Raw genomic sequence first — 26940 nt, forward strand, 5'->3', positions numbered from 1 at the left:
GTGAAAATAAATAAATAAATAAATAAATAAGGGACCAGTACAATAGCAATATAGGCTAGTCCTCCACCTGTGATGCTGGCATCCCATATGAATGTCAGTTCATGTCCTAGCTGCTGCATTTCCCATCCACTCCCCTGCTTATCATCTGGGAAAACAGTAAAGGATGGCTCAAGTTCTTGGGCATCTTCACTCATGCAGGATACCCAGGAAGAAGCTCCTGGCTCCTGGCTTCCGATTGGCTTAGCTCGGGCCATTGCAGCCATTTGAGGAGTGAACCAGCACTCTTTCTGTAAAATCTTTTTGTAAAAAGATTTTCCATCTGCTGGCTTACTCCCCATACGACCACAATAGCTGGAACTGAACTGATCTGAAACGAGGAGCCAGGAGTTTCTTCTGTGTCTCCCAGGTGGATGACTCAAAAACTTGAACCATCCTCAGATGTTTTCCCAGACCATAGGCAGGGAGCTGGATGGAAGTGGAGCAACTGGGACACAAACCAGCACCCACATGGGATGTTGGAACTTAAAGGTGGAGGATTAGCCAGTTGAGTCATCGTGCTGACCCCAGATCTCTTGTCTCTCATCTCTGTAAATCTGCTTATAAAAATAAATAAATCTTTTAAAATTGTTATTTTTTAAAAATGCAGAAGTTTTCAAAAATTTTGAAAGTCTTTGCAACTTTGGAATGCATGATGCGTTTCTGTTTATTCAGAACCTAAACACTAAACAACCTCAAAACAAAGAGATTAAAATACAGAGAAAAAATACCTAATGCATATCAAGCAAAGGGCTATTCTTGCTAATACATATATAAATAACAAACAAATTGGTAACCAATAAAAGAGATAAGCAAAGGATGTGAACACATAGCTCATGAGAAAGAAAACAAGTGATTTAAGTATATGTTTACAAGGAGCTAGTACATATTTTTGTTAGCAGAAAATCCAAATCCGTGACAACATGTTGGTGAGAGTATGATGAAGACAAGGGAAACTTCTTAACATGCTACTATCTTTTAAAATACATGCACAAGTCTACTTGTGGAAATTTATCCCATACAGCAAGTACACTTGTCTGAAATCCTCTACACACAAAAACATTCACCAGCACTGCTGGCAGCAACAAGTCTATAAACAACCCGAGCTGGAGTACTGGTTAAACTACATCTCTAGAACAGAATTCTGGGCAGAGACAAAGTAATTCTTCCATATATTCAAAGAGAAAGAGTGCCAAGAAACACTGGGCAAAAAAAAAAAAAAACTATGTATGTATGTCTGAGGTGTAGAACTGTGCTCTAACAAGATTTGCTTTGCATGCATGGAGACTGCTAAGAAGACCCATCCCAAAACAACAGAGGGCAGAACGGACCTGTTACCAAGCCAGCTGGGCTACTCACACTGGACTGCTAGGGTCTGGGGCACTCGGTTTGGACTCTAGTTTCCTACTAATGCAGACCCTGAGAGGCAGCAGGTGGTAGGTGCTTGGGTTCCTGCCACCCCAGTGAATGACTTGGACTGAATTCTTTGTTCCTAGCTTTAACCCAACCCAGCGCAGCCCAGCCCCAATCACTTAAGGCATCTGGGAAGTGAGCCAGTGGATGTTACTTTGTCTTAAAATATACAGCAATTATTTTTTTCTAAAAAAAATTAAAGACAGAGGCCAGTGTTGTAGTGGTGTGGGTTAAGTTGCCACCTGCAGTGACGGCATTCTATGTGAGTACTGGTTCAAGTTCTGGCTGATTCATTTCTGATCCCACTCCCCACTATATGGGAAAGCAGTAGAAGTAATCTGGCACCCGGAGAACCACATGGGAGACCTGGATGGAGTTCTTGGCACCTGGTTTCAACACAGACTAACCCTGGCCATTGTGGCCATCTGTGGAATGGACCGGCAGAGGAATGATTTCTGTCTCTTTCTCTCTCACTCACTCTTCTTTTTTTTTTAAAGATTTATTTATTTGATTACAAAGTCAGATATACAGAGAGGAGGAGAGACAGAGAGGAAGATCTTCCGTCCAACGATTCACTCCCCAAGTGAGCCGCAACGGGCCGAAGCCGGGAACCTGGAACCTCCTCCGGGTCTCCCACACAGTTGCAGGGTCCCAATGCATTGGGCCATCCTCGACTGCTTTCCCAGGCCACAAGCAGGGAGCTGGATGGGAAGTGGAGCTGCCGGGATTAGAACTGGCGCCCATATGGGATCCTGGGGCGTTCAAGGTGAGCACTTTAGCTGCTAGGCCACGCTGCCGGGCCCCTCTCACTCACTCTTGCTCTGTCAACATGCCTTTCGGATAAATACACTTAAAAATTCAAAACCAAACAAAAAGATCTAATAGCGCTTTCATTACGTGGAGAGAATGACTAGGTTGACAGCAGTTAAGGCTGAGTATTTTCCTATACACCTTTACATATGGATATATTTTTGCCTTCTCTATAATACAAATATAGAAAACACAAATAACAGCGATATTTTAAAACATGCAAGAGCAGATTTTAAAAGACAGTATGCAAGTGTTAAAAAGATGAGTCAGCACTACATTTACACTATGCAATGATGGCCAAGAGCTATTTTTAAGGGCTGGAGGTTAGCACTGTGGTACAGTGGGTCATCTTCTGTTGTCTTCCGAGGTGCTTTAGCCCCTGCATCCACTCTAAGGAGACCCAGATGGGACTCCTGGCTCCTGGCTTCAGTTTGGCCAAGATCCTGGAGCCTTTTGACGAGTGACCCAAAGGATGGATGGTCTCTCTGTCTCTATCTCCCCCCTCTCTGATGCTATGCCTTTCAAATATCTAAAAACATCTTTCAAAAATATTTTTAACATTTTTTTATTGGAAAGACGGATCTTACAGAAAGAAGAGAGAGAGAAAGATCTTCTGTCTACTGGTTCGCTCCCCAAGTGGCCACAATGGCTGGAGCTGTGCCGATCCAAAGCCAAGAGCCTGGTGCTTCTTCCATGTTTTGCACATGGGTGCAGGGTCCCAAGGTTTGGGGCTATCCTCAACTGCTTTTCCATGCCACAAGCAGGAAGCTGGATGGGAAATGGAGCAGCTGGGACATGAACCGGCGCCCATATGGGATCGCAGTGGATGCAAGGCAAGGATTCAGCCACTATGGCACCAGGCCCTAAACATATTTTTAAGGAAAAAGCAAAGTGGCAAAATGGGTATAGTATGCCTCCATTTATGTGGCCTAAAATGATACCCATCATCTTAGGGATGAACAGGGTGGCTCTGGAAATTAGCACCAGACACAGGCAGATGCCCATTTCTGGTGAGGGCAAATAGCGGATGTACCCGACTCGATCTGACATTTGCCACTAGTTGAATATTACTCTTTACCATGTAAAGTCTTTTTTCTAAAGCGAGTTTCAAATGTTTAGGCCCTTCTTCTTTAATCTTGCCTCCAGGCTCTGGTTCTGTGTTTCCATCTCCAACCTCATTCTAACACATTTCATTGTATGTGGGTTTCTCACAGGCACCTTTAACCCAGTAGGCAGAAAACAAACTTCCACTCTCCCGCCCAAGACTGGCTCTTCTCCTGTGTTTCTCGTTATTGTCAACATCATCATTCCTTCTGTTCAAGTCAAAAGCGTATGCTGTTCTGTTTCCCATCTTCCAGCATCCAGCCTGTCACCAAGCACTGGAGATGCATTCTTGGCCGCACTCCCTTCTGTTCTTCTCTTTTCTGGCAATACCCTAACCAACCAATAACCATCTCTTGCTCAACATATGGTCACCCGACAGGTCTCACTATGGCTGCTCTTGCCTTCTTCTCTTGCAATCTGATCATTCTACTCTATTAAAAGTTTCTTCTGCAATCTGCTTACCTATGTGACAAACACCTAAAAATAATTTCATTTAAAATTTTTAAAAATAAAGTTTCTATCACTTTCAACCACCTTTCGGAAGTTAACATTATTAGATGAGTTAGAAAAGCACCAAATGGAGAGTTCCCTGGGAGTTCTGGGCGCAGGACAAGGGAGAGGACCAGGGGTAAGCGTGCTGTTGTGGCTCTCCCCACCTGGCCTCAGTCCAGTCCTGAGATGGCGGCCACCATGAAGAAGGCGGCCGCAGAAGATGTCAATGTTACTTTTGAAGATCAACAAAAGATAAATAAATTTGCGCAGAATACGAGTAGAATCACAGAGCTAAAAGAAGAAATAGAAGTAAAAAAGAAACAACTCCAGAATTTAGAAGATGCTTGTGATGATACCATGCTTGTAGATGACAACTGCTTAATGATTCCTTATCAAATTGGTGATGCTTTCATTAGCCACTCACAAGAAGAAACACAGGGAATGTTAGAAGAGGCAAAGAAATTGGTGCCTTAGAATCCAGACTGGAATCAATTCAACAGGTGTTAGCAGATTTCAAAGTTCAATTATATGCAAAATTTGGGAGCAAAATAAACCTTGAAGCTGATGAAATTTAAACATTTTATAAAACCTTTTTTAATTTGTTTAATAAACTTGAATATAGTTTTAAAATAATTTCCCTTCTTCAAATGAAAGGGAAAGGAAAATTTTCTTTTTAAAAATTTTTCATTTATTTAATGGAAACCTGCCTATTTTCACATGTCTTACTTATTTATATTTTTAAAAGAAGACAGTATTCATCTATGTATTTTACATAACAATTATATAAAGTCTAGGGGCTTTATGTTCTTAAAAGCAGTTAAACAACAAAAAAACAAAAAAACAAAAAAAGAAAAGAAAAAAAAAAGCACCAAATAGAGCCAGGCATTGTGGTACATCCGGTTAAGCTGCTGCTTGGGACACTGCTCCCCCAATCACAGTACCAGCTCCACCCTGACTGCTCCACTCCCTGTGCCCATGAGCCCCCGTCACCCGTGGGGAGATGCAGATAGCGTCCTGGGCTCCTGGCTTCCACCTGGTACAGCTCCAGCTAATGCAGGCATGGGATTTAGGGGAGTGAAACAGATGGAAGGATGTGAGCATTTCTTTCTCTTTTTTTTTTAGCATTTAAGTAAATGAAAATAAAATCTTTTTAAAGATTGGTGAGAAAGTCAGGATACCAATTTACTTTTAATAAGTAAATGTTTTAATATGGTCTGCATGATTTGCCCTTTTCCTTTTTCATGTCATTTTCCCATCTACAATCCAGTCACTCTAGCCTTCTAGTTCCTCAAACTCTCTTTTCTCAAGCCTTGACATGCTGGCCCACATCTCTCAACAACAGCATCACTAAACTTCAGCTTTCTTAACTACCTCCCATCCTTCTGGTTTCAGTTGAACACCCATTCTCCTCAGAATACTTCTACTGATCTTCCAGGCTAAGTAAGACCCCTGCTTTATACCAGCTTAATGTTCCCTCTTCAAATAACTTACCAAAACAGTAAACAGTGATGAAACAAACTACTCAGTTCATTTCCATAACCTGAAATTGTCACTACCGAACACTTGTTGAATGAATGAACAGACACAAAGACAGGCAATGCCAAAGAAAGTGAAGGCCCAAGGCCAGAGCATGTGAGAAGGGGTCATGTCAGCTAACCTGTCCAACCTCTCCTGGCTCCTGGCTCACTCTCAGCCTCTCCCTACTTACCACACTCTCCGGGGACTGCAGCTGGCCTGCTAGCGCTGGGCTGCTATTGTAGCCAGAAGTGATGCCAGAGGAGACACTTCCACTGGAGCTGGAGCACAGGGAGCTGGAGTTGGCCAGTGTGTGCAGTTTCATCTCTTCCTGGGAACAGCACAGCACCAAAGCCCTGAATGCACCCTCAGCACTCACTCAATCCCAAGAGCATCTCCTGGGCCTCCCTGCCGTAGCCTCCCATCCCCAAGCTTCCCCAAGCCCAGTCAATCCCCCACAGTCTGATCCTCAAGACCCCGGCCAGAGGACAGCCGCCGGTCTGATGAGAATAGACACAAAGGACACCAGAGCTCCCACACCTCCCTCTAAGGGATTTATCCCAAGACTCAGAGGCAGTCACCATGAAGGCTGAGCCAGTCCAAGTTCTGTCCCAGGTTCCAGGCATATTCCCAAGTCTCCATCACCCTGTTCCCTACCCTCAGCAGCTGTGAAACGATCTGTTGGCGGATTCTCAACTTCTCTTGTTCTGTCTGCTCCCGTAGGCGGTCCTGGGCCCGAGCAATCTCCACCTTGGCCTCCTCACGGGCCCGCTGGTATTCTTGCAGCATTAGTGTTATGTCAGAAGGCAGATGCACAGCTTTTAACGCCGACTCTGAGTTCCTGGGAAAGATTACAACAATGAGGGCTAGTTAACTTTCTGGAGGATGGCACTGTGGTATAGAAGATCAAATCTCTGCCTGCCATGCTGGCATACCATATGAGTACAGGTTCAAGTTCCAGCTGCTCTATTTCCCATCCAGCTCCCTGCTAATGTTCCTGGAAAAGCAACAGAAGATGGCCCAAATCCTTGGGCCCCTGTACCTACATGGGAGACCTGGCCTAGCACTTGTTCTTGTGGCCATTTGGGGAGTGACCGAGAAGATCTGTTTTTTTCTCTGTAAATCTGCCTTTCAAACAACCAAACCTTTCTAAAAAAAACTAAATGAATCTTGAAAAAAGGGAAGGAAAGGGGAGGGGAGGGAAGGGAAGGGTAGAAAACACACTTTTCTTTTTTGAAGATTTATTTTGATTGCAATGGCAGATTAGATTTACGAAGAGGGGGAAAGAGCTCCTGTCCATTGAGTGAAGTGGCCGCAATGGCCACAGCTGAGACAATCAGGAGCCAGGAGCTTCATCTGGGTCTCCCACACAGGTGGCAGGGTCTCAAGGCTTTGACCCATCCTCCACTGCTTTTCCAGGCCACAAGCAGGGAGCTGGATGGGAAGCGGAACAGCCAGGACACAAACTGGTGCCCATGAGATCCTAGCACATGCAAGGTGAGGATTTAACCATTAAGCCATAGCATCAGGCCATGTTCTAACATGGTGCGTGGGAGAGAGCCCTAGCCTGCTCTTTAGGCCATTACAGCACCACTCTCTTCAAGGATCTGTCCTCTCTGTGCCCACATGGTCCTGAGCTCAGTTTTATAGTTTTATATCCCCAAGAAAGGTGCTAACCAGACAGAAATAGACCCTTCTGGGCCACTGACCTGCAGACCCACACAGCACCTTCTGTCCTTCCTCTCCTTTAACTCCTCCCACTCTCCCTCTCCCCCTTACAGCTTCTGTCCACTTGCTCCCAGCTCCTACCTGCACTTCCACTTGCCCACAGCCATGAAGAACCCTCCAGGGTGCTAAGACCACAGCCCTGCTTCCCACATTCTTCTCCCACAGATCTTACTTTCCACAGGGCTCTGGGCCCACCACTACCTGGTGGTCTCCACGACATCTTTCCTCAGTTGCTGCAGGTATTCTCGGCGCCTGCTGGGCAACTCCAGGTCCTGGGAGGGAAGAAACCTGCTGGGCAGGAGACTCAGCTTTTTCTGCGGGCTGAGGCTCCGCGCCCGCCGGAAGCTCTCAAGTCGATCAGCCTGCTCTCTTCTGAGGGTTTCGATGGTTTTCTTTTGCCTGGGAGAAGATGGGACTGATTGACTGAACTGGGGTCCTAAATGTCCTTCAGTGTGTTCTCTAATGCCATGGAAAATTCCAGAGCAAGGGCAGAGAGAACAGCCACTTACTGGCTCTCTCAGGTTCTCTTTCCTCTCAGCCCAATTCCTGCCCTCCCAACTCCAGGCTGGGGACACTTACCGAACATGCAGCTTCTCCCAGGTGGACATCACAGGACCAGCAAGAGTAACCGCCTCCCCAGTTTCACTCTGCAATGCATGAAGCAGAGCATCTGCCTCTCCAAAGCCGTGGTGTAGTTTTGCTTCTGCAAGTTCTAAGCTGAGTGAGAGGGTCTGTGTTCCAGTCTGCAGGGGGATCAGCTCCCTCTGGGACCAACCAGGATTCCGGCTCTGGTCTTCAGCAGGGGGAGGCCTCTGCCCCTGTTCTCCAGAGCCAAGGTCACAGCTGGCCCCCAGCTCTACAGTCACACTCAGTCCCCTAGGAGAGCCATCCTGAACCCCACACCAGTTACTAAACTTGTTATGCACTGGGACGTCCCCCAGGCTGTGATGCTGGGGCTCAGGAGACAGACACATCTTGGAACTGGGGCATAATAGCCCTTCAGGTTGGCTGACTTGAAGTGGGCCCAAGGTGGGACTGTGGAGCCCTACTGTATCAGTCAACTCGGAGTCAGGACAGGGGCCGAGGTGTGGGAAGCCTCCCCACGAGGAGCAACCGTCTAGAGTGGGCTGCTGTTCTACCAGAGATGCCGGACTCTCAGCCCCATTTTCTGGCCTGCTCTGCTGGCTTGGCCCCTGATTGTTCGGTGGGCCATGCTCTGGAGAAGCCATCAGCACAAAGCTGTCAGCCCATCTCTGGCTCTCGTGCCTGGGTGGTGGAGGGGGGCATCTGCTTGGGATCCTGATGGCACTTTGCGGCTGAAACTGTTGGGGGGCCTGCTCTAAGCAACTAACTTGGAGTCCTGGGCTCTGCTGTGGGCTGTCCAAGGAGTTTAATTCAAGGAATAACTTCCCTCTACTCCTTTCTGAGGGATTTGTGCCTTCCTCCAGAGTCTCCATTCTCTGGGAACCCCCTGACTTATCAGTGGTTTGAGAACAATTATCCATGGCAGCCCTTGGGGCACTAAAAGGAAAGTCTGGGCTGCAGTCCAGCTTTTGGTGGCTTTTCAGAGGGGGAGGTGAGGGAACTGAAAATGTTGGAGAGCCTCGGTGCAGACCCAACTCTTGGGTGCTGATACTAAATGTGAAGATTGGGGAAGAAGCTCTATCCACCAACAAGGCACTCGTGGGGCTCGGCTGCTTCTGCACCCTGGGTTCCACACCAGACTCTGAAGGACTGGGGAAGGGCAGTGGAAACTGAGAGATGATGGGGCTGCAGCTGCTGCTAACCACACAAGAAGATTCCTTTGGCTGCGAGCTGGGCCACAGGGAAGCATCCAGAGAAGCTGGGGAGTTCACAGAATGGAGGTCCTGCCCCAGGGGGGGCTTGTAAACCCTCAAGCAGGGTGTGGGTCCGGGAGGGCTCTGGGCACTGCAGTGAGCACTTTCTTCCTGAGGATCTGGGGACCCCACTGCTGCTTCTCTCTCTCCCTTCTGAAGTGTTCCTGAGACATCTCCTTTGTCTTGAGACACAGTCTCAGCCTCTGAGCCCAACACTTCGAGGATCACGTTGGCTTCCTGAACTTTGGCCTCTTGGTTTTGCATGCACAGAGCAGGTAAGGACAGGTCAGTCTGGCTGCCCTTATCTAGAGTGGTCTGAGTAGAGCCGTCCATCATCAGGGCCTGGGAGGCCTTTTCAAGGGTGTCCTTCTCCATGTTGTGTTGTTTTTTGGTCACACTTGGCTGGGAAAGACTCCTGAGCAGCTCTGAGGTACTATGCAGGAGCTGTGAGAGGTGGACAGACAGGTTATGCATACTGGTCCAGGAGGCCAGATCGGAGGCTGACACGGTACTGGCTTCAGGCTCAGCGGAGGTGAGCTCGGTACGGCTCCAGGGGCACCTGCAGTTCACGGTCTGTGTGCCCTGCTCAAAGGTGCTCATCCTTGCCAGTCCCCCATGGCAGCCTGCCTCTGATGTGTATAGCAGCAGCATCTCCTCCACTGGACCTACAGTACTTTCTCCAGCCACGGGGAGATCATGCTTCAGGCAGCCCACCTCATCAGGGCAGCCCTTAAACTGAGCTCTTTTGTCTGGATCCAAAGTAGGGGCTAGCCCTTCAGGGCCAGTCATGACATGGGGTTCCCCCATATCAAATGAGGAAGGGCATACTTGGCAGGCCTCATCTGAACCAAAGGCATTCTCAGTGGTATTGTGTGAGCCCACCAGGTCCAGCGTTTTGGCACAGGAGCAGAGGTGGGAGTAGACCAGCGAGTTCTGGTCTTCTGAACCATTGTCCATGCTGGAGGACTGGGCCAGCAGTGTATTATCTGATAATGTGAGGCTCTGGGGTTTCTGGCTACAGGAGCCATCAACCACACTGCCAAGCATATGTTGCTTCCAGTCGATGCCCACAGGCTCTTCTGAATACTGTGGCAGGACACGGGGCTGGATGCCACTTGAGGCCACATCTGACATTCCTTTGATCACCTGAGAGTTCCAATTACCTGACTCATCCTGTCTCTTTGGCTTTCTTTGCTGGGCTGGTTCTAAAGAAACAGACATCTTGCTGGTCATAAAATCGGAGGCTGGCATGCACAAGGCAGTGGAAGAAGCTGGATGAGGTGGGATGGTGGGTTTCAGAAGCAAGTGACCAGCAGGGTCATCAGCCAAGTCAGATGAGGATTTCTGACCACAGTCCTCAGCCTTCAGAGATGCTCTTGGTACTAACCTCACAGGGAAAGTACCCTCACCCTGGAGATGAGAGATCAACAATCTGTTAGCCTTCTGTATGTCTTCGTCTGAAGAAGAAAGTGGCCTCACACTCAAATTAAGCTCCTGAAGAGATCGAGAAGAGCTGACCACAGAGAACTGTGGTCTAGGGGAAGTCTTGGAGTGTCTGGGGCCACAAAAGACTGCAATCACAGGAAGTGAGCTTCTGTGGTGGGCAGCTGGCTGCAGGGCTTCACGTGGTCTCAGATCTGATGAGGACGAGTTAGATACAGGAGACTCGGTCACAGCTGTCTCCTTTATCCCACCATCTCTAACCGGGCCTTCATCAGAAGGTGTGGGATTCTCGCCGTGAGCAGGCTCTTCACCACCACCTAAAGCCTCGTCCCTCTGCTGCTCTTCCTCCTCCCAGGTACTTTCTGCCTGAGGACTGTGCACAAGTTTTAACCTGGTTACAAACTTGCTTTGGGAATTCAAGCAACTGTGATCCCTGGCCTCAGTGGAAAGTCTTGTTTTTTCTGAAAGGCACATTGCAGTATTTTCTAAACTTTCATGGTGTGGCTCTACCAGCAGCTCACTGTCAAGAGAATCCCCACTTACATTCATGGGGTGTGATGATCCCCAAGTTGCAGGAGGTGGTTTTGGCACAGTATGAGAAGCCTGTGTGCTCTGGCCACCTACAGAGCTATGCTGAGACTTCCTGAGTGGCTTAGAGCGCTTGTCCTCATGGGTAGAGTCAGACCCAAGTTCTGTGATGCCTTTCTTAGCAATCTTTTTCTCAGGACTCCTTGGTGGCCTTGAACTTTCATTAGCAGCCAAATGGCTAAAGGAATCTGCCCTAGCTTCAGGGACAGAAGGTGAACGGTCACCTTTTGCAGTCGTAGTCGAGGGCTCAACAGCAGTGATGTCTCCTGGACCACGTTCCATATTGACACCTCTGGGCTCAAGGGTATATGCTAAGAGCACTTCCGGTTCCCTGCAGGAGCTCTGTCCTTTCTCATTCATGTCACAGGTCCTAGAATGTAGTACATGGGGTGAGTGAACAGTATGCAAAACAGCGTTGGTCCTCTTCTCTGGATCACCATTTCTGTAACATGAAGAGGTGGAGGAAGAGGAAGGACAGGCATGAACAGCAACGGGTTGAAAATTGCATGGTTCTCGACAAAGAGTTTTGTTTTCTTCCCCTCTAGATGAGCTGAGTGTCCTGCTGCCTTCCGCGCTCCCTGAGAAAACAAAGCAATCTAGTTTCCTTTGGGTATCTATAAGGGGCCTCCTCCCTCACTCCCCCAATACTTATGCTAGGTCTTGGATCTGGCAATAGAGGTGGCCTAGGATGTTTCTTGCCAGCCCTGAAGGTGTCTGTCAGTCCAAACCCAATATACTGTTTCCAAACCACATACCACTATGTAGGAGATAGCTCCACCTCACTCAGGGATCCAGGGAGAATAGCATGTTGCTGGGGACAGTCCCTCCCTTCTAACCCAGCAGGGTATTGGACATGATCTTGCTTAAGGCCTAAGAGATAGGCAGAATTTTGAACGTAACAGGTCACAGGCTGATTTTTTCAAAATGAGCTTCTTGTACAGTCATTAGAAAGTTATCTGGGGCCTGGCAGTGGCCTAGCACCTAAAGTCCTCGCCTTGAAAGCACCGGGATCCCATATGGATGCCTGTTCTAATCCCGGCAGCTCCACTTCCCATCCAGCTCCCTGCTTGTGGCCTAGGAAAGCAGTCTAGGACGGCCCAAAGCCTTGGGACCCTGTACCTGCATAGGAGACCTGAAGGAAGTTCCTGTCTCCTGGCTTCGGATTGGCACAGCACTGGCCATTGTGGTCACTTGGGGAGTGATTCATTGGATGAAAGATCTTTTTCTCTGTCTCTCCTCCTCTCTGTATATCTGACTTTGCAATAAAAAGATAAATCTTAAAAAAAAAATAAATAAATTTACCTGAAAGTTCTCCATATGCAGAATCCACAGTTCTAGGTTCCTGGTACTCTGGACTGCTGTTAGGCCTGCCAGTATGCATCTCTTCTGCACTCTCCCATGCAGCAAAGTGACTCTGTCTACATGGAATCATTTCAGCATCATCACAAGGAGCCTTAGGAGATAAGGCAACCGTGACTTTCTCTGACATGTACCTCCTGACTCCTTCTACAGCTCTTGCAGAAAGAAAACTGCCCGAGGCCAGAGGATCAGCAAAGGTGAGTGTTCTTGCCTCCGTCTTTTTCTCCACAGTTTCAGAAGAGCTCAAGCGACTCATGAACTGCTTGCCTCCTCTCAGAGGAGGCTTTCGATCTCTAGTACAGCGTGCTTTGTCTGCAGCAGGGGCAGGAGGAGAGCAAGCGTGTGAGGGATGGCACGGCCCTCTCTCAGATTCAGTGTTGGGCAGAATTTGAAGGCTGTCTACAGCAGTGGGTGTGGTCTGGCCTTCCCTCTTGTCGGTTGCTACAGATGGACATGACATATGAAATTCCTGCACTCCACCCTCACTTCTTGTCCTGTATAACATAAGATGATCCATTTGCTCATAGTAAGATTGGCCCGCGGCCCTTGAAGAGAAGTCAGGTAAATTTTCATGGTAAGGCAAGGCAGTCTCCTCTGCTACAAAGTCACTGAGCTGCTTTCTTTGGGCCTTTGCCTGTCTGATCTCTTCCAAGATAGCCAGGCACACAGATGCATGGATAGAAGGTTCCAATAGGCTGGGCTCTGGATTAGGCACTCCGGGCAAGGAAGCAGAAGTTAAGAATACACCACTGGTATGTTCAAGATCCTCAGCCTCCTTCTCTGCCCTCTGCCTGCCTTGGTCATTACCATCATCTAAGGTGAAATGGACCCTCTTTTCAAACTGCCTAGAGATCCTGTCCAAAGTACTGGTTCTTGATTCTTGTTGTACAGAGGCCTCAGTCCTGGAAGTAAAACCTTCCCTGTCATTGAAACCCATTGAGGTGATTCTGAGGTTTCTTTCTAGGTCCTGGGGGCTTGTGCTTGATATCTTGTCCTCTATCCCCAGAAGAATATCCCCACAGCTCACAGCCATGGATATTGCAGACGCATGATAAGCAGTGTGCTCCACAGAGAAGCCCCCTCTAACATTTTCCTCATGGAAATGGATTCCAGTCTCTCCATTCTGGTCCTGATGCCCTGGTACCAATTGAGTGTCATGAATTTTCAATCTTGTGAGATCCAGCAAATCCAAAGAAGCACCTGTAGTAACAGGGGCATGGAGATGGTATTTCGGTGGTCTTGGAGAAATCAAGGGTGATGTATCACTTATGCCCAGGGGAGAAGGAGCTGCAGTGAAGCCTGTCTGGCTCAGTAACGGGCAAACAGTCTCTGGGCTGAAAGACGTGCTCATACAAAGCTGGCATGGACCAGGAAGTTCCTGAACTAATGAGACCACTTCACTTTCTTCCTGAAGGCCTCCATTGTTTCGCACAGCCATCACTTCAACATGATCTTGAGCTTTTGTTTCTTCTTGCTTGGAACTACTCACGTGGTTGGCAATGTGGCCTTCCTTAAAGTCTTCCACAGTCTTTAATTCCTTTTCCAAGCCTGAAAGCTCTTTTCCAAGCCTGAGACTGAGGCTCACTGATGCTTTTCCTGACTTGTCACTCTCAAAAGACCTCTCAGGCCTTGGTAGCAACGGCAGAGCTTCAACTAATTCTTTCATTCTCCTTTGGTGAAAAGTAGTACTGGTGGATTCTCTGTGAGCTGGGCACATCCCTAAAGAATCACATGTGTCCCTGGTGGGTAGGTCTAATCTGGCAGAGTGGGTGTGTGCTCTCAATAATTTCCCCTCTTGTATATACTCCCAGGACTTGAAGGGGCTCCTGGTAATTTTCTGGGCCTGGGGATCAATTGCAATGTTACCGTTAATCTTTGCTTCTTCAGCTTCTTTATCACTAACGATCCTATCATCTGTTTGTCCGGATTGCTGGTCCTTGAAGACCAAATAGTCTTCAGGAGTGCCTGTTGTCAGGACATGGCTAGTTTTTTCCTGGTCCTGGAACACAACCTCTTCATCAATTCCCAATGTTTGGGAAGCATGAAACTGCATATTCTGCTTGGATCCAATTTCTAATATGCGACTCTCCAACTGCATGACACTCTTAATTAGCCTAGCCATTTCCTCTGCACTACTAACTCTTTTATTCTCTTCCTTTCCTGAGGTTTCTTCTTTAGGGCATAATATTTCTTGGCCAGGGCCCTTGTATGCACCAAGGTCTCTTTCCTGAGAACACGTAACCTGCTGGCATCTGTCATAAACAGACTCTGTCCCTGCAGGTTTACTCTCCTCTGAGTTGTCTTTGGGATGAAGAGTTTTCACCTGAAGTCCAGTTCCATTCTTCCCTTCCCATTTGCAGGCTACATTCTCTTCCTGCACCATCACTGGGCTGCTTTCTCTATGATGTAGTTTTCTGGACTTCAAAGAAACAGTACCCTCCCCTGGCCTGGCCTTCTCAGGATGTGATCTGGGGTGTTGATAGATGAAATCGGACTTGACAAACTGTCTGCTTGTATCATGGGTCTGGGTCTGACTTAGGACTGAGATCTGATCCTGCTCGTCTTCCCCTCCAGTCTCAGATTCACAAATGAGCAATAAAGGCTTCCCAGACCCAGAGCTGTCTGAGGAAACATTACCACAGCTCTGGGCAGCAGTCTCTTTTCCCTCCATGTGTGCAGAAAAATTATGCTTTTTATTTAAAATGCTAACTTGATTTTCAAATTCACATACTTCTGTGTTTGTAGAAGAGATAAAACATTTGTCTTCAGCAACAAAAGAATTAACGGAATCCGAGTTACTGCTTTCTTCTTTAGCACTTCTAAGGTATTTTCCTAATTCTCTGATAGTTTGCCTGGCTTTCAGATCAACTGACATCTCTGCTGTCACCTGCTGAGAGGAGGCAGTCTTGGCACTCTGGTTTCCTGACAGCACTGACAAGTTATTCTCTGAATAAGCATTCTGGAGGTCTTGGTGGTCATGACGGAAGCCCCAGGCTTCCCTAAGGGGAGGGGAAGGCACCCTCATCTCTCTGTAAGCTGGAATCTCTAAGGCGGTCTCTGTCAGGGCATCTCTGCTTTTGGTCACATAGAATGTTTCCAAGGGAGGTGGCTGCAGGGAGGACGGGAATGGATTCCAGGGATTAGAGTGGAGGAACAGCTTTGGACCCAAGGAAACGGCAAAGGAAACATCTGTCTGTGTCCCAGCTACTTCCTGAGAGCTGTCCTGGCATTCTGCCTTCTCTTCCTGCAGGGAGCTGCGGCTGTCGTGACTTAACTGCTCTGACTGGACGACGCCAGGTTTCCTGAGAGGAGTCCAACTGTGGTCCACTTTGGCGGCTATGGTGACGTTATTATAACAAGAATTCTTCTGAAAGAAATACTCACGAGAGGATGTTATCAATCCGGATTTCCTACTACCCTGGAAGCACCCTTTAAATTGGTTCTGTTTGATGTTCTTGTTCTCTGCTGCAAAGATCTGTGCCTTTGCAGATCCAGAAGCCAATGACTCTATGTCGGCTGAGTAGGTTTCATTGTAATTCACCCCTTTCTCACTAGTGCTAAAGAAATCTGATGTACTTTCTAACTTGGCATTCAAACTATCCTGTTCTTTCTCTGCTCTTAAATGCCTAATTTTGGATTGATGGATTTGAAAATTGTTGAATACTCCAGAACTAGGTGCCATAACAGAACCTCTTCCTTTGCCAGAAGCCTCTGCCAGGAAACTAGAGTCTTTCCCAAGGCAAGGGAAAGCTACCTTGGATTCTCCTATGGCTTCAACTACAGGATGAGATAGTTCAAGGAGGTACTTTTGCTGAAGGGCAACCCAATCCCTTTCGCAGGTATTACCTACATAAGTAAATGAGGCAGCAGAGGCAGCCAGCACACTGGACACACTGGAGTTCTGGGAGGCTTCGGAGTTGCCCTGCTGGGTCACGTCAGCAATGCCTCTATCCTGAAGGATGCCTTCAGCTCCTGGTTGAAGATGCTTTTCTTCTTCCCAAAGTGAGAGCTTGGATGTATCAGAGGTAGAGGTTGTGCAGACATTTCCCACGTGGCAGGGTAGCTCAGCACTATCTTGGGAAAGTTTGAAGCCGCGTGGGAAGACTGTTTCTGCACCTGCTGACTTTAGTTCTTCAATATTGAGCCAGTAGCCAGGCCTCTCCCCACCACAAGGCTGAACTTCCTGCATTTCAGGACTTGGACATGAGGAACCCACCATTGCTGGGGGGCTGCTGGGACTGATCTTAGAGTCACAGGAAAACCAGGAATCCATTGACACCAATGGACTCTCTCTTGAATGTTGCATGCCTTGCAGAGAATTGACTCGTTCAGAGTTACTTGCCTCTGCTTCTGACTCAGGCTGCTCACAGTGGGGCTGGACCTGAGGATTCAGGTCAAATGAACTTCTCACTGGCATCTTGGTATCCAGTGTAGCTTCTGTTTGGTGGCTGACGGGACCAAGCCTGCAGATCGCCTCCTGCTCTACTAAAGGCCTACTGGAGTTCTGCTGGTGCCAAAAAGTTTCTGTGGGCATCTCGTCAGTTGAACCAAGGAGAGTCCCTTTTTGCTGATATCCCTCCAATTCTTCCTCAGCATCCATCAGGCTACTCAAGAAAAAGCTTTTGTGAGTCTGGGCAAGTAGGCCACTGTCTGATGACACAGTGGTGAAGTGGCTCTTAGTGGCTCTATTTCTGGTCCTGGGGTGGCCACAATCACTGGTCATATGCTTGGTCCTTGGGCTGTCTTTTGAGCTTTGGTACCCCTTTCCAGCAAGTGAATCCTCGGATATTTGACTGTCATCACTTTCAGAGTTCTCTATCCCTGGGAGATCCCACCTCTTCTCCTTAGACTCCTCTGGTTTCAGTGGCTCTGTCTGTGCTTTGGCACAGACACAGCTGAGAGAATCCTCTGAATAACTGCTATCTGTATCAGAAAAATCATGGTCTTTTTCTCTTGTGTGACGCATTCCAGGGCTGGAATCTGTGAGTGGGGCCATGGTGTCTGGGTCCCCTTTACTATATTCTCTCTTTGAAAGACTACCACGTGGCACATGAGAGGATGTTCTGGCAATGTCTTTGACCCTAGCCACCAGAAACTTTTGATGCCTTTTTGATGCGCTGCTTAAAGAAGATAGTTTGGATTCTTCCTGAAAAGCCTTGACTGCCTTTCCATGGCCAGCTGCCTGCTTGGGGACATGGGGATTTGGGGAGCCTCCCTTCACAGGTCTGTGGGTCCCAAGCTTTTCTTCTTTTTGCCACTCAGCTTGTGAAGGGTTGGTCACTTTAGTCCTTCTGGCCATGGTAGGTGTGCAGGCCTTGGGCTCAGTCTTCAACTTAAGCTTTTTAATTGATTGGCTCAGAGAAGCTAGGCCCTGGGACACTAGCTTACGGGGCTGCTTACCCACTCCCTCCCTTTCGACAAACTTGGGGCTCACAGTGAGGTGTATGCCTGGAATTGGGGGTCCCTTCCTGGCCAAGACGCCTCTGGTTGCAAAGAATTGCTTGTGGCCTGGGAACCGGAGCCCACTCCTATGGAGCCGTACTGTTCTTGCAGGGTAAGCAGCAGCCTTGGGGAAATGTTCTTCCGATGGGGTTTTCTCTAATACTTGGTGAGTAGGATCAGGCATTGGTGGTAATATGGTGGACAGATCCCAATTCAGGAAAGCACTGTGGAGACAAGCAGAGTGATTTCAAAAAACAGTCAGCAGTCCCTGTAGGTTTCAGGATCAGAGAGAAGATTTATAGGTACAGAAGGAAACTGTGGGCTATGGCCCTAGCTCTCAGAGAGGCCCCAAGTACAATATGTCCCTTCATTTCTCTGACAAAAATTTTGAATTCAATCTGAAAATATCTGTAGGGAAAACCTTCAACAAAGCAATTTGAGGAAAACAGGAACAATTTAAATGATACTATAAGAAATGAAACACATAAACTTATAATAGATTCATTCTATAGAACTGATAGGCTTTCAATATTAAACCAATAATATGGACAGAGAAAATAAAATACAAGCAATGATTAAAATTGGGCCCTGCATGGTAGCCTAGTGGTTAAAGTCATTGCCTTGCATGCACCGGGATCCCATATAGGCGCTGGTTCTAACCAGTGGCCCCGCTTCCCATCCAGCTCTCTGCTTGTGGTCTGGGAAAGCAGTTGAGGATGGCCCAAAGCCTTGGGACCCTGCACCCATGTGGGAGACCCGGAAGGGGCTCCAGACTCCTGGCTTTGGAGTGGTGCAGCTCCACCCATTCTCGTCACTTGGGGAGTGAATCAGTGGATAGAAGATCTTCCTCTCTGTATATCTGACTTTGCAATAAAAATAAAATAAACCTTTTAAAAAATATGAACAATGATTACAATAAGTTTAAAACACATTATTAATGCAGTTTGCAAACATTATTGGACCTTGATTTGACAAAACAATGTAGATACTTATGAAGCAATGAGAAAATTTTGAATATGACTTAGGCTTTACATCATATGAAATTATTAAACAGCTTTAAAAATATTTCAAAAGTCAGAGTTACAGAGAGAGTAGGAGGCTTCAGAGACGTTCCATCCACTGGCTCACTCCACACATGGCCAAAACAGCTGTCCTCAACTGCTTTCCCAGGCCACAAGCAGGGAGCTGGATGGGAAGCGGGGTTGCTGGGATTGGGAGCTGGATGGGAAGCGGGGCTGCCGGGATTAGAACCTGTGCCCATATGGGATTCCGGCACTTGTAAGGTAAGGACTTTAGCCACTAGGCTACCGTGCTGGGTCCGAATACCTGTATTTTAAGCAGGATATACTTAAGGATGTAGGATTGAAATGATATAAATGCCTCGGACTGCTCTAAAATATATCAGAAAATGGAAAGGTTAGGATGTCAAGTATGGTAAATCTTAATAATTATTGAATGTAATACGTCTGACCATTTTCTCAATCTGCGCATGTTAAACATTTTCACAATATTTTTTTAAGATATATTTATTTTTATTGCAAAGTCACAGATATATATAGAGAGGAGGAGAGACAGACAGAAATATCTTCCAGAGATTCACTCCCCAAGTGACCGCAACAGGTGGTGCTGCGCCAATCCGAAGCCAGGAGCCCAGATCCTTTTCCAGGTCTTCCGCGTGGGTGCAGGGTCCCAATGCATTGGGCCGTCCTCAACTGCTTTCCCAGGCCACAAGCAGGGAGCTGGATGGGAAGTGGAGCTGCTGGGATTAGAATCAGCGTCCATATGGGATCCCAGTGCTATCAAGGCAAGGAGTTTAGCTGCTAGGCCACAGCGCCGGGCCCAATAAAATGTTTTAAAAAGCCTGCCTAGCACTAGAGACTCAAGAGGTGAGCAAACATAGCACATGTTAACAGATATTAACTGTGAAGCTCCTGTACACAGGTTCCTGGGATATACAGGGGTCTACAGCAAGGCGTCAGAGGCTACCTGACCTTTCCCTTGACTGCATAAAGGCGTGAAGGACCAAAAAGGAAGACAGGTTGTTTATTCACCAGGCACAAACTGGAGTCAGGAAGCTTCAGGCAGTTCAGGGAGGGAGGAGGTGGCAGTGTACAGGAACAACAGGCTCACTGCAGGCCTTACAGGGGCAATCTGGGTTTAGATTTTTTAAAATGAGGTTGAGATCCTTATTCATAAGAAATCACAAAAACAGCAAAAGTTCATATTCTGAGAAGGCTGAATCTGAAAAGATATAAAGAAAAAGAAGAAAACTAGAAGGGAAAAAAGTAATGAGGAAGGACATGTAAACAGATTCCCATTTCACAGACTGAGGAATAACAACCACTGCCTGGACAATCAGGCTGTAAACAATCGGCAAGTGCAAGCAGAGGACTACCTCTGGGCTGTACCTGTGTAGCTGGGGCAAGTGCTGGCTGCAGAGATTTCGGAGGCTCAAAAAACTGTGACCTGCTGATTTGTTATGGCACTGAAGTGCAGGGACTGAGGCATCAGGACTGGGAATCCGGCGTAAGGGCTTCTTGGCGCCACCATCCTGGAGCCAGGACAATGCCCTGAGCTGCTCCAGTCTCCTCTGGGCCTCCAGGAGCCTTCGCTTCTTGATGGCCCTTGCCAGCTGGAATGAGACCTTTTTACATCGACTGCTCCCCTCTGCTGCCCGAACAGCGTGTCTCCACGGAAGTAGCAGTGGGGCGACCTTCTTCTGGCTTCGGACCAGCTGGGATGGTTGAGGCTCAAGATCTGTCCGAATCCAAGCATCAGGAGTGACAAGAGCCTCACATTCTTTCTCTACTCCACAGTTTTCTTGCTGCTGTTGCTGGAAGCCCCCCAAGCAGGTCTCTTCTCTGCGCAGCCACTGCTGGTCTAGGAATCAAGAACACCAGGGGAGAAGGTCAGCATCCCCCTTCACTGTGGCTGTTTGGATTCAGACACCTCCAGCTACAATTAGATCTGTGTGGAAGGGAAGGGCCGGCCAGGGTGATGTGGAAGGATGAGGGTTGCAGGGCCCCGTTATCTCAGGGAAGGCAAATATACATCTCCAGGCCTCGGTACAACCGAGGCACATGATAGAGCTAGCAGTCAAGCATGGGGAAGTACGTCAGGGAGGCATTCTGAAGGGCCAAAAGGAAGCTTCCTTCTTGCTTCCAGGACCCTCCTAGCTGCTCAAATAGGGAGAGAATGTCTAATACCAAAGATTCCACTGTGTCACAAAGGGACCAAGAAGAGAATATGGAAGACGGGGAGGCACGAAAATGAAGGAATCAGAAGACAGGCATACACCTTCAATGGTGAGCACCTACTGTCTTTAACCGGCTGACTAATGCAAGCCTTGTCAAGTCCCAGGTCCTTCTCAGCTCTAATCTGTCCTGCTAGGATTTGTTGCCTCAAACTCTCCACATAACACGGCTGCTGCAGAATGTGGGCTCGGTGGGAAGTGTCTCCATCCTTCAGCAGTTGGTGGTTCTTGCCGCACTGCTCCTCTAGCACTGTCCTGTGACAGAAGGGGTTGGTGTTATCCAAGCGGGAGTAAAAAGCAAGCTCAAGACAAATGGGTGACGGTCTAAGACCCTCCGAGAGAGCCCTGCAGTTCACCAGGGAGCAAAGGCTTCAGACTTCTGGCAACCCGGGACAAACAAGCAGTGTCACAGTCAGCTCATGATGTCACAGTGCGGGAGGGGGAAACGGGCACCAGTCTAGCAAATTCTTAATCTGTGGGTTTAGCAGAAACATAAATTCATTCTTGTTTTGGAAAATCACCAAGAAAGTAATACAAATGTCTCAAAAGAGGGAGGGCTACTCTTAAAAAATCAGAGCTCCAGCCTCAGTTCTGAGCCCTTGGATATTTTCTACTGTTTCACTTGCCCAGACTCATCTTTTACTTCATGAAGCCCAATACCAGGAGCCAACACTCACTCAACACCAGGATCATCTGGCCCCTTGCTGCTCTCCCATGAGGACTTGCCTGTTAACAGCTGCCTAAATTGCAGCACTTTTGCACCCAACACCCTGTACCACCACAGACCCAGTACCATCATCATTTGCCATCAGGCAGTGCTGGCTTGAGGAGGGAGTAGCTGGAGCCTTCTGAAGGGAGTAAAAGGCCACCACAACCCCTCTCCAGGTACTTCAGGGATAGCCTTGCTCTCAACATACTCAGCAGGCTCCTGAGTATGATTTCCACAGGAAACCCTTAAGGCATTTTTACTTATAGGAATAGAAAAAGTCACAGTACCAAGCTCATACACATTTAGGCCTGGGAAGAAGAACCATTGTAGAAACAAATGAGATATGAATGTGAAATAGAAAATTGGTTACCACCAATCACAGTTAAACTGTGACTCAATGTTCCATAGTAGACAGTGGGTATGACAGGGCAGAACCCCAACACCCTTTCATTTTGCTTCTGTAGTTCCTATGCCTCTTATGCACAGTTCTGGATTCTTGGTTATCAGATAAAAGTAATTCTCATTAAACTTATAAGGCTCGATGTGTTCAGAACCAGAAATCCACACAGACTACAGCTCAGCTTAAAACAAGCTTTACTGGGGGTGAACCTTGGCGAGGTTCAGTGGTCTGGTACAGACAGCAGGCCAGGGAAGTCATGCCCAGGGGATGTGAGGGGTTGTTTTTATTAGGGGGCTGTAAAGGTGGGGGGTGGGAGACAAAGGAGTGTGCCTGATAAGGTGCTAGAGTGTTATATATGCTCTCTCTGACCTTGGTAAATCTATACGTCACTGCTGGCCAAGGAAGGAGCTGTTTTCTCCCAGTGCAGCCTTATCAGCCACTCTTCTCAGCCTCCTCCTAGGCTGCCCCTCATCCACTCCGGCAGGACCTTAGAACATTATCTTTAAGAACACAGGTATTATAATAAAAAATCTGTCAGGGGTGGGAGTTTGGGAGGGAGACAAAGCAAAGGGAATTGTAACACATAATTCAAAATTCAAAATAAAAATATATTTTTTAAAAAAAGAACACAGAGACAGCCAAAATTTCTGGAAGCCACAATCTGGCCACTTAGGCCAGAATTAAGAGAAACACACAGCAGGTAAGTTACAAGATACATCAATGATATCTGCAAACACTTGGAAGTTAGACACTGCTGACACAAGTGACAGCATGAGTGTCAAATGGGACACCTCTTACAGTAATGAAGAAAGAAGAAAAACCAAAGAGGAAATAAATAAGAGCCAAGACAGCTCCTCAGTCAACTCTAAACTCAGCAGCTAGTCCAGCATCTTCCAACCACTTGCCCAAGTTACTTCAAACCTGGCCTCGTTTAGTCCTTGGCTGATGCACTAACCACCACCTTACACCACATAGTTACCAGGTTAAGAAACCACTCTAGTATCAGTATAAACCATTTCTCACCTTTGTTTCCAAAACAAAGGGCAGAGACCCAGATGGGAGGCAGTGACATCTCCATTCAAATCCAGCCATTCCAAAGAGCCACTGCCACCAACAGGCTCTCCAACCTGGAATGAGAAAGCAAGGACAGAAGTCAGCTGTCTTTATCCTCAGCCCAACAGAACTGGACAAAGCTCAAGCTTCTCTTCCAAAGAGGAGGAAGAATCAGGCCAGCCAAGAGCTGGAAAACACAGCTGTGCTAACCTGCCTTCGCTGCCGCAGGACAGCAGCCTCTGCCGGGTGGTTGAATCGGAATTTTTGTGCTTTCCCCAGGGTTATGACAGCTCCTACAGCAGACACAAACGGAAACTCAATCAACAGATCACATTTGGATAACAAACAATGCACAGGGAATTCTGTGAGACAAAGTCATGTCCCCAACTAATTTACAATTTAGCTGACTTGATGGGATACATATTAATTATATAACTCATACCATATGATTAAAGTAACAAACAGCCAAGAGGAGCTTTAGTTCTCCAAGGACAAGCAGAGTGAATTCCAGGCAGAGTAGTCAAGGAAAGCGTCACAGAAGAGAAATCCTAACGTCAGCCTTGACAGACAGAATTTGAGTGGACAGAAGAGGACAATAGGGACAGTGACACAATAACAAGTGTTTACGAAGTACCAAACATACTGTTGCAAGTTTTGTATGAGTAAGATTCATTCAATCTTCCTAATAATTTTATTATTGTCTCCATCTTACAGATGAGGAAACTGAGGCTCAGAAGTTTTTCCAAAAGCACAGCACGCACACACACACACAGAGGAACAAATGACACTGGGCCATCTTCAGATCTCTGGATGCAGAGATTGGCTAATCCATCTGTAAAGGCTGATACACTGGGCTCCGGATCCACGAGATTAGAACAGGTCCACACTTCACCCTGGCATAGACAGGGCTGTTCACACAGTTCTACCTTGGGTCAAGCGGCAGGAGGCAGTGACCTCTCGGCCATTGACTGTGCAGCGGGCTCCCTGGACGGGTCGGAGAATGACTACCCCACAGGCACTGGTGATAGTACAATGATCTCTCTCGATCCACTGACCCTGCAGGACTATAGGAGAGATGGTGGTCACCAGGGTGTGGGAACAATCCTGAGCAACATTCCCTCTATGCTTTCTTTGGGATCAGAGTCCAACACTGGATGATCTCACATCACAAGGCAGGAGGAGTCATCATGGGAAACTACTCAGCCAGAAAGCTTCCCCTCCCAGACCCCAAACCTAACAGCAGAAAATAGAAGCAAACTCTTCATATTTTAGAGTTCCTTTCTCTCAGAAAACTATCAAATCACTTGGAAGAAACACTGCCGGCACAAATACTTGTAATAGGGCCAGATCTAGGTTCTGTCACTTACCAATGTCCTGTTCCTGATCTGAGTCAATCCTTCCTATCTTTGTTGTCCCTTCCTAAAAAAAAGGAATGGATGTCATTTTTAATGAGAATAAAAGGGACGGTGCTTACCCACAAGTGACTCTTATCACCACCCTTCCATTCCTATCCCAGGCTTTGCAGTACCTTGTTCTAACTTTTGTCCAAGCTATCCTGACCCTCTGCCACACACCCTGCACCCAGGAAGCCTAAGACAGAGACTCTCTATATATATGTTATTTGCAAAGTCCAACCAAGTTTTGGAAAATATCTTTCTGTCTCACATCCAGAATTTAGGGAACATTGGTCAGAAATTCCTTAACCTGAAGATATTGTCATACAAATGCAGTTTTTCCCGAACGGGGCTAAGATAAACACATTACAAGTTTAACCCAGTAAGTCTCAAACAATTATTTTATGAGGATTTACGGAAACCCAGAATTTTTACCTTTTGGTCCACAGGTGAAGTTTAATAGATATCAGATTCTAAGAAGGCTAAGGCATATATAGGACAAAACACCTGGACAATCAAAAGAACCAGAAGAGAGTGTGAGAGGAAAAGGAAACAGGAGTTAGTACAAATGCATTGCCAGGTTAGCAGAAGACAAGGGCTTTTGTTCTTGGGTTTTGCTAAATGTGTCTCAGACCACAGAGCTCTTTCTGGGGAAAGTGGCAGCCTGGCAACAGAGCTGCTGTTCTTTATAGCTTTATCATTCACTAAATAACCATTCAGTCACTATGTCCCAGGAATTATGCTGAGCGCTTTACAGATATCATCTTAATTTAATCATTTAAATACAGGCATCATTGTCTTCTTTTTATAGATCAGGAAATTGAAGTTAATAGAGCATAAACTGCTGAAGAAATATGCTTACTAAATATAAGATCTATCAGTAGAGTTTAACTCTCCTGGATCCTAAGCTCATGCATCTCCAAGCTCACCATACCACTCTTCCAGTAACTGATGGCTTTCAAAGTGACTAGAGTTTCCCTCTCGTATTCACTGTCAGCAGTCAGAGCAAGGAGATCCCTTCATGACCAAAAGAGCTTCTAACAAGGAAGAATCCTGGTTGGTAAAGAATGAGGCTGTGGGGGGGAATCCCACTGCCTATTAAACTGTGTCACATAATGCAATGTAACCAATAAAAAAAAAAAGAATGAGGCTGTGATCTTACTACTACTGTGTCTCCCTCCAACTACCCTGCCTATATACACACCAGCAGCCAGAGCCCGTACTTCTCTGCTCAAACAGGACCAATGAAGACTAATGGTTGGAGCCTCCATAAACACAGAGAAATAGAAATCACAGAGCAATCTAAGGGAAGGAGGTATAAGCCTTTAGTGTGCGTTTAAGAATAGCCTGATAGGAACATTCCTTACAAAAGGATAAAGGCCACAGCATAGGACAACTCCTGTATGTGCAGAGCATAAAACTACCAATAAAAGTGATGGCATCTGAGATAACAAGAACCTGAGCTGTGCATCTATGTTTGCTGCCTACTCTGCCCCCTTATGTAGGGAGAGTTACCAGTACAAAATCAGTTCTTAGGACAAAATCTTGCAGTATGCATCTCTACTTCCAATGCAAAGATGGAATCCAGGTGAAACTGTTAAATATATATTGACAACAGGATGCTGGACTATTTTCCATTGTCCATACCTGCAATGTCAGGATACACTTAACAAGCAGAATGATGGACTTATTACTGCTTATGAGGTAACAGCATAAGGGAAATCAGTGAGGGGGAGGGAATTTGGGGAAAGGGTAAGGGAAATCCCAGAGCTATGGAATTGCATCATAAAATAAAACAAAATTTTTTAAAAAAGATAAAATCTTACTGATACACTTACAAATATCAGTAACCTATGTTTTATCTAAACTTTCTTCTGCCCCTTTCCTAATCAAGGATCTTTAAAAGGTGATCTATGGGAAAATGACTTCCAGAGTATTGCGAAGGAATAGGTACAAATCTGCAACCAAGTTGGCTAAGTTCAAAAAAAAATTCAGACCAGCAGGTGCTGTGTGGCAGCAGGTAAGTCACTACTTGGGATCTCCTCATTCCAGGTTGTGTGTCCTGGTTCCTACATTCCAGAACCAGCTCCCTGCTAATGCACCTTGTAAGGCAACAAACAGACAAGATATTTGTATTCCTGTCACCTATGTGGGACACCTGGAAAGAATTTCTGTCTCTTTGCTTTAGCCTGGGTCAGCCCAGCTGTTATGGTATTTCAGTAGTAAACCATTGGGTAGAACACCTCTCTCCCTCACTCTCTCCCTATCTCTCTAAACCCACCCACCTCCTTCTGACACTCATTCAAATAAATATTTTTAAAAAGGCACATAAAGGAACTGGCATGGTAGCCTAGTGGCTGAGG

The 26940-nt window shown here is 46.9% G+C and overlaps 1 protein-coding gene and 1 pseudogene across 3 annotated transcripts in view; one reads left to right on the forward strand and one right to left on the reverse strand.

The window, feature by feature from the left end:
* The window catches only part of STARD9 (StAR related lipid transfer domain containing 9), a 98609-nt gene that overhangs the window by 3741 nt on the left and 67928 nt on the right, over positions 1-26940 (reverse strand). For 2 of the 3 annotated variants that reach the window (XM_058665981.1, XM_058665980.1), the window contains 11 exons: positions 24551-24602; positions 24110-24247; positions 23394-23476; positions 23154-23257; positions 21086-21276; positions 20177-20648; positions 12270-17992; positions 7678-11545; positions 7300-7497; positions 6028-6211; positions 5564-5701 (listed from right to left, as the gene is read on the reverse strand). In XM_058665981.1, the coding sequence (XP_058521964.1) occupies positions 5564-5701; positions 6028-6211; positions 7300-7497; positions 7678-11545; positions 12270-17992; positions 20177-20648; positions 21086-21276; positions 23154-23257; positions 23394-23476; positions 24110-24247; positions 24551-24602 (11151 nt within the window). Of the gene's footprint in view, positions 1-5563; positions 5702-6027; positions 6212-7299; positions 7498-7677; positions 11546-12269; positions 17993-19759; positions 19889-20176; positions 20649-21085; positions 21277-23153; positions 23258-23393; positions 23477-24109; positions 24248-24550; positions 24603-26940 lie in introns of those variants that run through there. The other variant, XM_058665982.1, reaches the window with a different exon arrangement.
* LOC105941932 (prefoldin subunit 4-like) lies at positions 4031-4464 on the forward strand (annotated as a pseudogene).

The sequence above is a fragment of the Ochotona princeps genome, chromosome 6, assembly GCF_030435755.1.
Source record: "Ochotona princeps isolate mOchPri1 chromosome 6, mOchPri1.hap1, whole genome shotgun sequence".
Classification (NCBI taxonomy): Eukaryota; Metazoa; Chordata; class Mammalia; order Lagomorpha; family Ochotonidae; genus Ochotona; species Ochotona princeps.